General features: G+C 43.9%; 1 protein-coding gene across 3 annotated transcripts in view; it reads left to right on the forward strand.

Annotated features, from left to right (window-relative positions):
* The first annotated feature begins 2412 nt into the window (after positions 1–2412).
* CADM1 (cell adhesion molecule 1) overlaps positions 2413–16200 on the forward strand; it is a 330596-nt gene continuing 316808 nt past the window's right edge. For all 3 annotated transcript variants that reach the window (XM_061203807.1, XM_061203808.1, XM_061203809.1), the window contains exon 1: positions 2413–2576. In XM_061203807.1, coding sequence (XP_061059790.1) covers positions 2444–2576 — 133 coding nt within the window. In that variant the 5' untranslated portion in view covers positions 2413–2443. The remainder of the gene's footprint in view (positions 2577–16200) is intronic.

Genomic DNA, 16200 nt, shown 5'->3' on the forward strand with positions numbered 1-16200 from the left:
GTTCTTTGCCAACTGGAAATCTGCGTAGGTCTTCATTTGATGTGCCAAGAGAATGAAGGGAGATGAAAACACTCCACATCTTCCAATGTCCCCATACTGTGTTCCTAGTGTGGGAGGACTGGGGCCTGACTAGATTCTCTTGGAGCTACAGCCTCATGAGGAATGCTTTTCCTTAGGAGTATAATGCAATCCCGTTACTTAAAAAAATGTTTCTGAGTTGCTGGCATATTTTCACCTTATGTTAAAATGTAGCTTATGCTTATTATTCATGCATTGTAACGTGAAATTTATTCATTCACTTAACAAATATTTATTGAGGCCCAGTATAGCATAGTGGTTAATTGCATAAGCTTTGCACCTTACAAACTTTGACCTCAGGGCAATTGCTTAATCTTTCTGTGTTTAAAAAATACAAGATGGGAGAGAATACTGTGTGCCCTGAGGACTGTTCCAAGGATTAAATGAGATTACACATGTAAAATACTTAATAAGAACTCAATAAATGCAAAAGTAGTAATAATAATAATAATAGCAAGTATAAATTTACACTAGGGTGCTAGATTGACTGGGATATAGGACCTTACTTTATAGTTTATACATCTTTCAGCATACATATGGCCTCAATTTCTTTTACCCTGATTGTGGTGGGACTCTGCTTTGCATTTGGTCTGATCAAGGTAGCTTTAACTTCTGGAGGTGATAAGAATAGGTAGGACTTTGCGGACTGGACATTATCCCGGTGACCATGTGGTGATGGTTTCCCACCTCATGCAGTGCTGTTTGCCTGCTGGAGCTTTCCAGACTTCTGGAGGACTGCCTGCAGTTCATGTATTAGGGATTGTAATTACAGTGCAGAATATCCAGGCCTGTGAAGACAGGGCAGTCTTGAAATTAGTTTATGCATAATGGATAATAGGAGGCTGTTTTTAAGTGTAACTCATTTGGTGGGTTGGCAGATCTTGACTTCCTTTTTGACATGTAACATTTATTTATTTATTTTTTAGCAAGATGAGGACAGAGGGCTCCTCTAGACTAGAGCTCAGACTTAGCAATTTACATTCAGTAATCTCTTGGTCATTTAGCCACAGATAATTTGTCATGGTTTGTTTTAGCTGTTGTGATATTGATATTTATTATGCAAATTGTATTTCCTACATCTTATTGTTCTGCATTCTATGAATACTTAAATTATTATAAACCTTTACACTTAATATGGCTCGTCCTTCAATCTGATGCTTGAACAACAGAGGGTCAGAGAGCACACGATCTTCTAGAGGGGAAGAAAATAAGTAATTAAAAAGCAGACAAACAAGAGAGCCGGCTGCCTGGCTCAGAAGAAAGCAAAGGCAATTTCGGGGAGGGAGAGCGAGTCCGAGAAGCGAGTCGCTTCAGCCTGGAAAGCCTCTCCCAGAGACGCGGGAAGCTCAGAGCACCTGTTGGTCCCCAGCCGCCTTAGGCGGGACAAGGGGCAAAGGGGCGGCGAGGGGAGTGGGTTTGAGCCCTGAAGGAGGAAGATGGCAGACCTTCTCTTCACACCCCGTCTCCGCCCTCCACCCCGAAGCCTTCACAGAAAAGATTTTTTGTTGAGTGTGTGTAATCGTAATTATCTAATAATACATGTGCATTATGTATATTAAATACTCATATATCACATATGCATTAAAGCCAGGAAGGAGACCTTCAGCAAGCTGGGGAGCCTGAGCCAACCCTCCTCGATCTACCTTTCCCGAGAATCTACCGCAAACACACAGACTCGAAAATCCCAGATCCCGATTCCGGCTCCTTTCTCCCAACTATGCCCAAGTCTACCGCTAGGCTGTTGAGCGGGCTCTCCCGCTCCGCCGGACGTGCAAAGCACGCATGCACTTCTCCCAGATTGTTTTGTCAATCCGGGCACCTGCCTTCTCACTCTCTACTCCCGAACAGCCCCCATTTCCCAAAGATCTATTCCTTCGGTGCAAGGTGAGTGACGGAAATTTGCAACGTTTTGTTTCCAGGCCAGTTGCACTCGGCGTACCGGGCAGGGGAGCCTCCTAGGGAGATTCTCGTCGTCTGGTTGATGTAGCGATTGCTATAAACATTCCTAATAAAGGTGTACGGGAAGCTAGACCCGCCCCCCGGAGCCGGAGCCCCTGTGCGCCAGGGGCCCAGGAGAACACTTTTTCCTTGATCCCGGGGAACCGAAAACGAATTTTAACATAAACATATTTGCATACGCCCCACCCCCTGGCCCCGCCCCTAGGTGGCGCGGGCGCGCGGCCGAAGCCAGCGCCAGGGGGCGGGGTGGGGGAGGGGGTGAGTCCTCCGAGAGCCGGGTTCGGCTCGCGGCGATGTGATTGGTCGGTCCGGACTCCGCCTCCAGCGCATGTCATTAGCATCTCATTAGTTGTCCGCTCGGGCTCGGGAGGAAGCCACCGCCGCCAGTCTGAGGCAGGTGCCCGACATGGCGAGTGCTGTGCTGCCGAGCGGACCCCAGTGTGCGGCGGCGGCGGTGGCGGCGGCGGCGGCGGCGCCTCCCGGTCTCCGACTCCGGCTTCTGCTGTTGCTCCTCTCTGCCGCGGCACTGATCCCCACAGGTAGGTGTGGGCACCGGCCGGTTGGCCCCCGAAATCTCCTAAGGCACCCCGGTGGCCGTAGCCATGGAGGGGGGAAACGTTTCCATGACAACCTTCCCCCACTTCCTAAATCCAAATCGGAGGGAGAGTGGAGAGGAAACTCAGGGCTGAGAATGGAAGGGGTTGAGGGGATCGGTAAATCTCCTCTCCCTTGCCCAGCTCGGTGTGAATTAGAGCTCGTAGGGATGGCTGCACCCACACCTTTTCTCCCCGGCTTGGCGCGGGGCGCGGAGTGGAGTGAGAATGTGGGGCCCGGGGGCTAGAGAATATAGGGGAAGGGGGTGGATCAAAAGCACCCCCCCAAACCTTCCGGACCCTCCCTAACTCGCTGTTGTCCCCGTAACTTGCAGGTCCTCCCGCCTCCCCGGGCTGCCCATTCGCCCCCACGTCTCCAGCGGGCCCCCCATTCCCCATCCCCGAAACCTCCCCATGGCTGACTAGCGGCCCCCTCCAGCGCGATTCCTCACTGGTCCACAGGACATCTCCAGATTTGTCTGATCGCTCCTGCTTTCCCCGCGCTCTGCCTTTCTCCCCTGTCCACGAACAGCTCGCCCCTCGTGTCTCCTGCCAGCCGGATCGCGTTCCCTCCGCCCCCTCCGCCCCCTCCGCCCGGCTGCGGGTCTCCTTGGCCGGGCTCCAGGCAGGGAAAGTTCCCCGGGCCCGGCCCCGCGGGGGGGCGGTTACTGTCGCCGCCTCTGCGGGAAGAAGCCGGGAACCCGCAGCCCGCCTGCCCCACAGCGTCCTCCGCCGCGAGTGGGGACCCCGGATTTCCAGGCTGCCTGTCATTTTCGGCAGCTTGGGGGTGGTGGAGGGAGCGTTCGCGGCCTCTGCGGCCAGGCGGGCACCCTCCGGGCCTCCGAGCGTCCCCTGCGTGCAGAGCTGTCTTGGGAATTTGCCCAGGGGCGGCTCTGCGCGCCCCGCTCCTTCCCTGAAGATGCGGAGCACTCGGCTGGAGCACGCTGTTTGGCTGACCGTGTGCCGGGCGCGTTGGCGCGGTCGGGAAAGAAGAGGGCAGTGTTTGCTTTCGCTAACAAAAGGGAGCTGGAGCTCTTCCCCAGCGGAGAGCCCGGCCTTGCTGCACCCTGCCTCCCCTTCCCACCACCGCCGCGCTTGGCGGCCGCGCGGCGTCCCAGCGCCCCTGGTCGCCTGCTGTGGGCTGGGAGCAGGGAGCCGGGACTCCAAGGCGCAGGGCCGCGGGGGGCGGGGAGGTGCAGGAGGGGATGCAGCAGGGCTCGGCGCCTGCAAAGCCCCTTCTCGCAGCTCGGAAGCCGCAGGACCCGCGAGCAACAAGTGGCGGAGGACACCGAGAGCTCAGCCCCCACCTGCGGAGCCCCCGACCCGGGCGGGTGCAGCGCCGGGGCCACCGTGCCGCTCCCGGGGTGCCTCTCCGCTTGGGCTGTGCCTTTTGTTTACACGCTAGAGGACACACAGTTACGTAAACACCGCAGGAGACACGCTGTAGGAAATGGGGAGATCTGGGGGTGCTAGCTTTGGATTTGGGGGGATGCCGGGGTGGTTGCTTCCCCCCCCACTCCCCAAGACAGGCTTGCAAGGGAGCTCGACTTGGGGAACCTATCGGGGATCCATAGGTGTGGGAATCTGGCGGCAGCTTCAGTTCCAGAGCTGAGGATTTTTTTCTTCCATGCCACTGTCTCCGGATGTTGTTTATTTGTTTTTGCACTGTGAATTCCTAATTTATGAGTTACGAGATAATTGGGTTCAGCCGATGCCGGTGTGGTTACAACTTCGTTTCGGGTGATGTCTCTGACTCGATGGGTTCAATGAAATGTTCCTGAAAGAGATCCCTCGTTCTGCTGCATTGTAAAAAGCGCCAGTGTCGGTTAAACGTGAGCGTTACAGGCTCGGTAACTGGCGCATAATAGAGGCAACAATAGACTTGTATTGGCTGCAAAAAAAAAAAAAAAAAGGCGGAGGGGGGGGGAAGCGCTGGTCGGGATATTGTTTTTGGACTAAAAATGGGAGCCGTGCAATGCCGCTTGCCAGCAGAGCAGCGTCAGATTATACGTCCTCTGTCCAGCCTGCTCATTGAAGGCTCCGGGTAGTAGCAGCAGTACTGTATTTGTAACTATCTCGCGGTAAGAAGTTGCCTTCCCAGCGAGGGCTATATGTTGACTTAGAAAGGAGCGGTCTGGAACTCAACCGTGCATGTCAAAGCTACAAGAAAATTCTGTTGCCAGTTACCATGGAAGCAGCTTCTTGCTCCTGTGTACATCCCTGTTTGTACGCTGTTATCAGATTGTGTTCAAATTAGAAAGTAATTGGGTTTGATTTGTAGTGAGGGGGTGAGGCGCCTTTCTTTAAATCTTTTTTTTTTTTTTCTTTTAATGCGTTTTTTTGGTGCTGAGTTTGAGAAGGGGTCTTGGCCTACCCCAGGTCCTAGACCCGGAGAGTAGATTTCAGGTGGGGACCAGGGGACTTCTCTTCCTTACTCCTCTTAGTTTAAGCTTTCTCAGAGACCTCCAGTTCCTACTCCCAGGATTAGAGAAACCTGTTGGCGTTGCCTTTTAACTTCATAAGGCTTGTTTCATTTACAGCCTTGCTGGGATAGCCATCAAGGGCCATTGTGCAGTGGGTCCAGGTTCTGTCTTCCCCTGTAACTGAATCCATCTATCCCCTGGAGAAAATCTCCCATCCCTCCTGTGGTGTTTGGATGAAGTGGATGTTAATGAAATGCAGCTAAAATGGGCTTGTCAAAGCTCACTCCTCAGTGTAAATCACGCCCGTTTAGTTTGGGGTGCTTGCATGATGTTGTTTCTGACCCCCAGTGAACCCGTGGTTGATCACCCTTCTCTTACATTTTCAGCAGTAGAGAGGATGGCTGATGGGTGGGGATGTGTGGTGGTGCTGGGAAGCCCAAGAACTGAGTTTTTGCTTGTCGTGGCCTGTTGGGGCTTGTGTACCGGGGATAGGGACTTTACAAAAGTGCCGCCCTGCTATTGTCGCCTTTCCCTGCATCAAATCCAATAGCTGCGGGAGGGACTTGCACTCGTCTGTGATAGCTTTGATAAAATATCCCTCATTAATGCCACTTTATATTTATAGTGTGTCACTGGAGACGCACAAGGCTTCATTTAGTGACTTGTGTGACGAGACAAGCTTGCATTATTTGCCTGGGACATTTTGGAGAAACAAGAGACCCATTGAGCAATCTTTTGAAATGAACAAATACAGAAAAAGGGGGGAATAAAAGAGCAGGCAGTTCTCCGGAACAAAGAGCTTTATTCATATGGATGTTGTACATGTTTTATCCAGTTTTCCCAATGGCCCTCCTGGTAAAGGGGAGTGGGACAGGGAAGAAGCCAAGGCAGGACACTGGCGCTTCCTCTCTTGTTTCCTGACTTCATATTCTTACCTGACTTTGCCCTTGACTCCCTGGACTCCCTGCCTGCTCTGCTCAGCTTGCTCGGCTCCCTCTAAAACCCCAGAAGGTAATGGGTTCCTGGGTCTAAAAAGGAGATTTTGAAATCCTTTCTCTCAGCTCTGAATTACAGCGGAAGAAAGTGCTAGTAGCTACCTGTTGAGATGGATGGTCTTTGGCGGATATATCGGTTGAATGGAAAGAGATGTCACTTTTCTGTGACATGTGTCAGGAAGTGGTTGATAGTGAATGTCAGATGGGTAAGAGGTCTTGCAATTATAATATTAGCCTTACTATTTATTTTTAAAGAAATGCTGTGAAAACTGAAATCCAAAATTTTCATTATCATGAATGGTGCTCTTGGAGTTTTCAGTGACTTTTGCCCACACCTGGTACATTTTGGCCTTATTATACATAAGTGAATTTTTATTATTCCTTGGCCTATATTGCTAAGCGATTTTCAGGCTTTAAAAACTTGATAATATTGCTGTGAATATAAACTCAATCTCTCAGTTTCTGTACGTGACATATTAATGCTTAATTGGCCACTTAGAATTTACATTTTAAAAATGGTTTTGTGTGTGCCTGTGTGTTTAACAGAAGGCCCATTTTTATGCAGGGGAATCTCTTAAATTGCACCAAACTAATCAATGTTATGATTTGAATGGAAATTTACCAGCATATAAAGAAATTTTGTAAGAAATAAATCCGAAGGATTCAAATGTTGTATCTCTTTCTTGGGAAGAATAGTACTGACCATCATGCTGGGCATTTTCAACTGAAAATCCAGCACAGAAAGGAGAAATCACACAGCGACATCTGTTGCAGAATTGAAAATTTGCTGCTTCTAGTTGCAAGCAATTAGTCCCATATAAGCACCTAATGGTATCAGCCTGTGTGTGTGTGTGTGTGTGTGTGTGTGTGTACTCACACAAATATGTATGTATCCACATGCATATATGTATATATATGTACATACACAGAAGCTCAGCCAGGGTTCATAGTCACATTTAAAATTATTTAATAGAAAATATAACATTTTAATGCAAAGTTCTTTTTCTTAATATCACCTGTTGAGGAACTAGACATTCTTATAATCATGGAATTTTTGAAAGGGGAAGGATATTAGAAATCATCTGGCAAAATCTCATTATTTTGCAATGAGGCAGCCAAAGCCCAGAGAGGGAAGGACCGTGCTTACCGCTGAACTGAGGATAAGTTAGCTATGCTTCCTGGATGGGGAGCTGGTCTCTTGATAGCCAGCCAGTGAACCTTCTCTTCCACCTCCCAGCAAGGATGCCCAGTTAGGGATATGCATCGTGGGTAGATGGTATCTTGGGTAGGAAGAGTTTGTATTCTGAAGGCAGCAAGAGTAATTATTGTTCTGCGTAATAAACCGATGGATCAGAGGTGTGACCTCTGGGAAGAAAGGACCAGTTTTTGTTATGGTTGCCTTTAGTGTTGACAAATCATTCTGAAACCTCTGGACTTCATTTGGCAGCCACACATGAATGTTGTTGTCCAAAGCACCTGAGTAGAGGAGAGCTCTGGATTTGTGTCCCGGTCGTTTAAGTCAGATGCGTGAAAACTAGGCTTCACAGAAGCACAGAAGCCTCAGCTTTAGACTTTTAAGCTTTTGTTTTGTCATTTCAAGGAGTCAGATTAACAGGAGAACTGGTTCCACATAAGAAAAAAGGAAGGGTCCTTAAGTCAAGAACAAAAACACATCTTGATTTTCTTACCAGGTACTTGTGCCTTTCCGTTAAGGCTGGGAAAAAGCTCAGAATAATTTTTTTTCTTAAAGAAAAAATTATTTTATTGTTGCAAGATGACCTTTTTTTTACATCAATCATATTTTCTTTATTTTTTCACTTTATTATGGAAAATTTCAATTATACACAAATGTAGAGAGAATGCCATAATTAACCCTCTTTGCAGATCATGAGGTTTGGTAATTATCCACCCATGGTTCATTTACTTTCTGTACACCTCCTCCCCTTCCCAGATTATTTTAAACAAATCCTGGACATCCTATCATTTCTTCCATAAATTACTTTAGAATGAATTTCTGTAAGATACAGCTCTTCCTCTACGCCCATAATCACAGTATCATTAGCTGCATGTACATTTTATCCACTGGTATACAGATTTTCATCCTACTCTTGCTTTATCCAGGAAGGTAGAGTGAAGGCTTGTTACACTGGGTAGAAGCTGAGGCGGGAGCTAGAAAAGCCAGAGCATGATTACTGCCTGCACTGAGACCTTTTCGTGTGGTTTGGTTTATTTTGAGCAAGGTTTTGTTTGGATGGGATAAGATGAGTTTTATTGTGTAAATATGGTTGTGTAAATATGCAGTAATTGTAGCTAATTCCTCAGTGGCGAGCTATGGAAAACACCCTTGGTGAGATTGGCCATTTCTAGATGTTCTCATAATGAATACTCTCCATAGGAGGACTTCTGTAGGAAAGGCTAGTTTAGTTTGATGGCTGTGAGATACCCTCATTCGGAATATTTTCCTTTAAATGTCTCTGTGGTATAAGTGCCTTTGCGTTTTTTAAATATATGGCTTCAAAGAAAAAGATGTCTTTTCCCATTTCTAATTGGCTAAGTGTTAATTTCAGCCTGTATTCTGTAACTGAAGTGATCAGAAAATGCCTTTGGTGTGGGAAAACCCTAGGGAGCTGTAAGTTTTTGGGCCTTATTTTTGTAGAATGGGGGTGTGGGGTGGTAGGAAGAGAAAATGTTACTCTTTTTCACTTTTCAGTGTTTGCCCCATTAGTTTAAAATGTGAATTTTAAATTTCAGCTAGAAATGTTAGAATGCTTCAGTGTTAATTTCGGAACTTCTTTGGTTTCTCGGAAGATAGGTTGGTTCCATTTTCCAGGGTTCGTGAAATGTGAGGTTTTGTGTGTGTGTGTGTGTGTGTGTGTGTGTGTGTGTATCTTTTAAGAAGTTCTTTCTCAAATGTATTTAACGTGGACTATAAATCTGAAGCATTTGGGTTTTTGGTTTCTAGCCAAACAAGTAATTACACATGAGATGGTTTTGAGGGGTCCAAGCCGCCCTGGCCGGGTAAAAACCCGCCTCCTGTGCCCCTCTTCTGAGCTGGCCACGGCACCAGAAAAGCACAAAGGAATGTCTACATTTAGGGTTTGGGGAGGGCCACCAAAATCGAATAAAAAGCCTTTGTTTGGAAACCATCAATAAAGGAAGGAACCCACTGGAATGTTTGTAATTACAAGTGGCACCTCCTTGTTTAAATTTCAGAAGCCACAGTTTCTTTTTCAGAGATTTAAATTGCAGGCTCTAGCCAGCAGCTGCTGTTGTGGTTAATGGGCACTTTCTCTTTGAAGATCTTCCAGTGCTGGTTCTCAAAAGCTCTGGAGCAGTTGGCCTTGAACTAGGGTTAGAAGAAGGGGAGATGGAGGTATTTATATACATGCACAGCAAAAGTGATGTGTGGCCTTTATTATTACTCAAAAGAGGAGCTTGGCGGTAAGGTTTCGAGAAAACTGAGCGCTAAGAAAAATCTATTATGACTGACAGGTGTCTTGAATGGGGTGATTATCTTACGAGAGATGTGGGGTGGGGAAAAGTTTTTCTTTTAGTAGATGCTTTACTGGAATATAGTCATTTGATATTTCAGAAATGTTAAATAGCCTTGAAATGAAAGTGCTCTGTTTCATATTTAAATGCTACTCAGTGTTTGATGTTGATATTCTAGTGGCATGGACTTTTAAAAATGCCTAGGATAAGTGGCTTGCTCGTGGCAGTCTTCCTTGGTAAGGTAGGCACTCTAAATCCTCTTGAGCCATCCAGCACTAGACGGCAGTGTCAAGTTGGAATTAAGTGATGAGGTCCCTGGAGGGGGTGGGGAGGAATCTCCCTAAAAACAAAGGGCTCCCGGGCCCCATCTCTCCCACTGTCTGTACCATATCTCCACTTGGCTAGGAATAATCTAGAAGTTAACATGTTCAGAAATTGAACCTTTCATCTTAGATCTCAACTTTTCACAAAGTCTCCATTATTGCACGTGACACCATTGTCATCCTGGTCTCCAAGGCCCTGGAATTTGGAGTCTTTTTTTCCCCTTCTTATCTTTCACCCTTGGACTGAAATAAAATGGGATAAAATGGGGCTGATTATTTCTCCACAACATTCTCTGGAAGCCTCAACGTCCTCTCCAAACCATGTTTTACTAGCAGAAGCTCCCTAGCCAATTCCCCTGATCCCAGGCTCTCTGAGTCAGAATTTAAGTCCTCCTACCACAGCTGTAATTCTTTCCTGGATAGGATCAGGACACTGCCCTTGCAGAAAACCTAATCTCAAATTCTTGCTCCTTGCACCAGATTCAAAATCCACACTGTTTTGTCTTAAGTTTGTTCCTTCCTCAATTGCTCTCTCACTCCTTCTCTAATTGCCCTCATTTCTTATTACTTTTCAGCCCAATCCCGATGAGACTGGAAGACTGATGGTTCTCCAGTGAAACCAAGGAAGAAAGTGGTTTCCCCTGATCAGCCTTCAGCTGGTTGCCTTTGCATAAAACTGCTCTCTGATCGGTTTTCCTCTTAACTGTTTTGGTTTATAATTGTAGGACGGCTGAATCTCTTTGCCCACCTTGAGAATAAACATCTTTCCTTTGCATCTTTCAGTTTAACTAACATGTGCTTATCTAAAGTATATGCCCACACAGACATTTCCTTTTTCTGCTTTACAGGTGTATACATGAGTCTTTTTTTCCAGTAAGCCACACTATGTAGATATTATTGCCATTATTATTATTTTTTTTTGCCATTATTTTAATGAAATTTTAAAACTTAGAATGCTGAAAGTGTATTGTGCCTATTTGGTAGTACGTGTTGGAATACAGGCATTTACTATAGCATGAAAATAGTGTAACTGAATTCACAAATTACAAGCTGGCAAAGTAAGACTTTGGGGCAAAACGTTAAGCCTTGAGGAGTTGGAGACGTTGGAAGGGTCAGAGTCAGAGAGCCTGGTCTGGAGCTGCTGACTTGGCATACATGAGATCAGCCCCTCTGAAGATGCTCCAAAAGATGCAACCTTAGAGGAGCATTTGGTGCTCATGTTTTCGGTGCATCAGTTGCTAAGAAGTACTACCCGGGAAGCCAGAAGGAAGTGCACTAAAACCCAGGTCTTTATTAGCTAACACTTTAAATAGCATTGACTTTGGGAGCAGTGCTGTCTCACTAAACACAGGCATCTCTCCCATTGTGGCAGATCGCATTTTAGTTGATTACATAGAGGGTGAATTGTTACTGGCTTAAGATAAAAAATGAAATCTTTGTTTCTCAGTCTAACTGCTAAACCTGTTATCTGAAGGATCTTTTCAAAGCCTTTATCTGGTACTAATATCTGCCATGGTTCTTCCCTTATTTTTTTCCTCGTCTGGCATCCTTCCCCTGCAGAGTTCAGTTTTTGCTACTGGAAGGTTATGCAGCATGATAATTCAGTGGTATGAACACTTGATTATCATGGAGTATTTGGGGACGGTCTTGGGGGAAAAGGTTGTATGTCAAATGTGGTATGTATTTGGCTCTTTGCTGATTATCAGCCTGGGATAAGCCAAGCTATGCAGAAGTTACTGCACATCATCAGCTTCTGAGTAGAAGAGGAACCCTGCTTCATTTCTCTTGCAGAAACCCTTACTTAAACAATGAAAACTTCAAAGATAGGGAGAAAAAAAAAAGTTAATTCAGTACTAAATTACTGCTCAAATGGTTTTATCTCTTAAAAGGTTCAAATAGAGATTAGCTTAAATGACACTGAACTTCACTTTTCCTTGTGCATATCTTGTGCGCACACATCATTGTGAAGAGACCTCTGTCTCCTTTCTTTTAGTTTTGTTAGTAATCACATGAATGTTAGTTGCTGTTTGTTTCCCTTTCCTGAAGCAAATCTCTCCATCTCTGGGCCAGGTTGGCAAGCAGAATACCAGGTCTAGATTACAGAACACTATAAACCTACTGCTTTGCTTAAGAGCTAAAAACAACAGAAACAACCTACCTTACAGGGTGTTAAAAATAAAAGAAGATCATATGTATGAATGTCCTTGAGAAGGAAGTATTTTATATATATGGCTTTCATTAAAACAGCCACGGTTTAGTGATGGGGGTTATGTTTCTGACTACTACTACTACTGCTAATCACGTTTGTAAATCCCTCACACGTTTGAGAATATTGAAAAATTCTGTGCTGAAAGGATTAATTCAGGATGTACTCAACTGTCTCTAAGGTGAAACTGAAGAATAAAGTGGCAGTAAGATTAAGATCCCACCTGGAGTTGAATGTTTTTTGGAAGTAAATGGAATTATCCAGTCACCTTGGAGAAATAGATTATAATCTCAAGTTTCTGGGCCTTTTAACACAGACAGGGCTTTATGATTTTACTTACCCCTTATATTTTATATACTATATTTAAATCAAGTACTTGTATTTCTGTAGCTAACCCATAAGGCACTTGGAAGAAAAATGAGAATTTAAAAATTATTGTTAAATCAAGTGTCTGGTTTTATACCAGGCATTGTGTTTGGTGCAATTATAGTTGGGTGGGTTGATTCCTGAGGGATACAGTTGGTTTTCTCAACTTTTATTTTGAAAACTGTCAAAACCGCAGGAAAGTTGAAAGTATAACAAATGCTTGTACACCCCGTACTTAGATTCATCAACTGTCAACATTTTGCCCATTTGTTTTATCTCTAGCTCTCTAAATAATGTATCCACAGATGTCTTTTTTGTTTTTTTCTGATCCACGTGCAAGCAAGTTGCAGGCGTAGTGACATGTCACCCTTGAATACTTCAACACCAGACTCCTGAGAATAGGGACATTTTCTTCCACAACCTCATTACGTTCAAGAAGTTTAATATTCACCAATATTATTTAATGTCTAGTCCATGTTCAAAGTTCCCCAATTGTCCCAGTAATATTCTTTATCTGTGTTTCTTTGTCCTCCCTGATCTAGACTCCATTGGAGATCACACATTGGATATGGTTTTCATGTCTCTTTTTCTTTTAATCTAGAACCATTCCCTTGCCCTCCACTTTTTGTTTCGTTTGTTTGTTTGTTAAGGTTCTTTTAAGGAGTGTGTGTGTGGGATGTCTTTCATGGTGTTGACATTTTGTAGAGTCCAGATCTGCAGTTTTGTGGAATGTCCCACGGTTCTACAGATTGTTTGCTTGTTTCCTCCTAGTTTGATTCAGACTGTAGTCATAGGCAGGAACATGGCACAGCTGATGTTGCCACCTTTTAACATCACATCAAGGGCAACATAATAGCAGTTTGTCCTAATTTTAGCGGTGGCAAGTTTGATCCCTTTGCTAACTGTATGTTTAGTACTTGGTTGATGTGGATTTACAGATTTCTCCACTTCTGTCTCTTTGTCATTAATAAGTGATTTGTGGGATATTTTGAGATTGAAGATCCTGTTCTCAAACACTTCATCTAGTGGTTTTAGCAGCATTGATAAACCTTGTGTAAATCAAATATTACACCAGTGTTTAGTAAATTGTGCTTTTTCTAATTGTCATTCCCCTGTATTGGGCAGAGACCTTCTTGAATAAAGAAGAGCTTGCCTTTCCCCCATCCTCTCCTTTTTATTTGAAAATCACAGTGGACTCATAAATTTAAAAAAATTTCAGTGTGATAATATTTCTTTACCGTCAAATTTGGCTAAAGGGAACCCCTTCAGTCTGGCTCTTGTATCCTTTCGACACATCTCTGTTGATTTTTAAGTTCTTTCTTATTTTATGTCACAAGAAGATGTCTAAGCTCACCTTGTATTTTCCCTGCTCCAGATCTGGAATCAGCTCTTTCTGCAAGAAGCTGTGGTTCCTTTTAGTGGGCAACTGGTATTTAGATACCAAAGACTTGTGCTCATTGCGGTTGACTTGTTTCAGTGGACAGAACTAGGAGATTACATGTATATTTATTATTATATAAATAAATTTATTTATATTTATATATATCTGAATACATTTAAAATTTATACTTATTTATTTAAATCATGAGTTCATACTGATGTCTTCAATTCTATTGTAAAACTAAGGTTCTTTCTCCCCTTTTCTCATTCCTTATTTGTACTTTTTTCCCCCCACGGTGAGAACCTTGATTCCCAGCCATATCAGTGTCTTATAATTAATGCAAAAAATAGTTTTGGAATTGCTCCACAGAGAAAACTGTAGACGACAAAACTGCCAAGTGAAGCTCAAGATTTTTGCCATTCTTTTTGCCTTTAAAATAGATCCAGTGAAGGTTGACGGTCAGAGTACTGTGTTCACAAGTTCACAAATTAGTGCCTTGTGTGTGTGTGTGTGTGTGTGTGTTATCAATGAGATGTATACTTAGGATCATTAATTTCTGTTTCTATTCAATTTTAGTGTTTTACCTATCCTTGCTGATTTAAGTTTATATGTTGAACATGTAAATCATTACCATGGCTCAAAAATCAAAACTATGTAAAGAAGTGTCACTCCCTTCCCTGTACTTCCTGGCCCATTCCCACCCATCTTCCTGTAGTAGCCAATTTCATTCCTTTCTCATGTATCTTTCCTATTTTTCCTTTGAAAAAATAATAGGTAGTGTTGTTCTTTGTTTTCATACTTTTCCATAAACCGTGTTAACATCTGCCTATAATGTCTTATTTGACAAATCCTGGGTTCTCATATTAATTTGATGATTTACCCCCATTTGGCTTTATTTCACTTTAGAAACTTTTTTTTTTTTTTTTTTTTACTATATTCATATCTCTTCCATTTCTTCCTTCTAGGGTAATAGTTGTCTTTGGGTAGTTAGAAGAATGCTTTATTTTTTTCATTTAACTCACCAAATTACTTGCAAGAAAATAGGGACTGCCCTTTTTCATATAATGCAATGTGTGTCTCTGATGTTCATTAACTGTGCCTTACTTTGCTTCTCAGCAGTCATCGTTTACCCTTCTCCTCATCCAGTAAATTGGCAGATCTATGTCTCAAGTCCCAATGCCCCAATTCTTCCTACCCCTTTAAAAAAATTGTATTATACTTACTGTAAAGTGCACAGCCTTTTGCATCTAAACCTCAGACCATGTTCCAAAGGTGCCTATTGAACATCTCAATCTGGATATTCCACAGTTACCTCAAATAATATTAACAACAAAACAGCAACTATTATTTTGTATCTTCATTCAGGATCTCATTTAATCCCTACTGTCACCCTGTAAGTAGTTATCTCTCTTGCTTCGTTTTACAGATGAGGAAGTTGAGAGGATGATAGGACCCTTGTCCAAGAGGCACAAATAATAAGTGGTAGAACCAAGTCTATCTTCAAAACCCATCGTTTTAAACACTTAAGTACATTTTCCTAAAGTTCAAGATGTCTAAAACTGAACTTAGCATTTTTGCTCTCCAAACCTCCCACTATCCTATATTTTCTATGCTGATGAAGGGTATCACCAAGCTGCCCAATGAGTTAAGTGAATCTGGGCGACATCTTAGAGTACTTCCTCCTTTGCTACCCTTTCCCCCTGTGTTAGTAACTAAGTCCTGCTTGTCTCTTGCATTCACTCCTGTCAATTTCACCACCACTGGCTTAGTCACCCTTATCCTCATTTTACAGATGAGGAAAGTAGATTTAAACTGATCTAACAGTCCCTTAATTGGTCTGTTTACCTCTAGTCTCATCCCTTCTAATGCATCCTTAACACTGCTTTTAGGCAGATCTTTCTGAAACACATATTAGATTGTCACTTTCTTGCTTAAAATCTGGAAATGTTTTCTTGGCACCTTAAAGATGACACTTACACTCCTCCAGTGTGGCCTACAGTGCCCTTTATCACCTGACTTATGTCTTCCTCTCAAGCTCACCTCTTGCCAGCTGTGCACACCGTGTTCTTGCTTTAGGAGCTGCACACCGTGTTCTTTACTTAACCAAAGTAAATGTGTCCTAGATACGCCACGCTCTCTCAGCCTTTTTGTATGTCACCTCCTCCTCCTGAAGCATGCTTATCTAGATGGCTGATTCCTACATATCTTTCGAGATCCAGCTCCCAATTTCTCAAGGAAACTTACGTGACCTCTCAGGTGGGTTAGGTGCCTTTTCTTTGTGCCCCTCTTTTGTACTTCCTTAGGGGCTCTCCCAGACTTATCTTCTTTCTTCCTGTCAAGCATCTTTCTCCAAATTGCCCCAGGTTCCCTCTCTATACCTGTGC

The sequence above is a fragment of the Eubalaena glacialis genome, chromosome 10 (assembly GCF_028564815.1).
Source record: "Eubalaena glacialis isolate mEubGla1 chromosome 10, mEubGla1.1.hap2.+ XY, whole genome shotgun sequence".
Classification (NCBI taxonomy): domain Eukaryota; kingdom Metazoa; phylum Chordata; class Mammalia; order Artiodactyla; family Balaenidae; genus Eubalaena; species Eubalaena glacialis.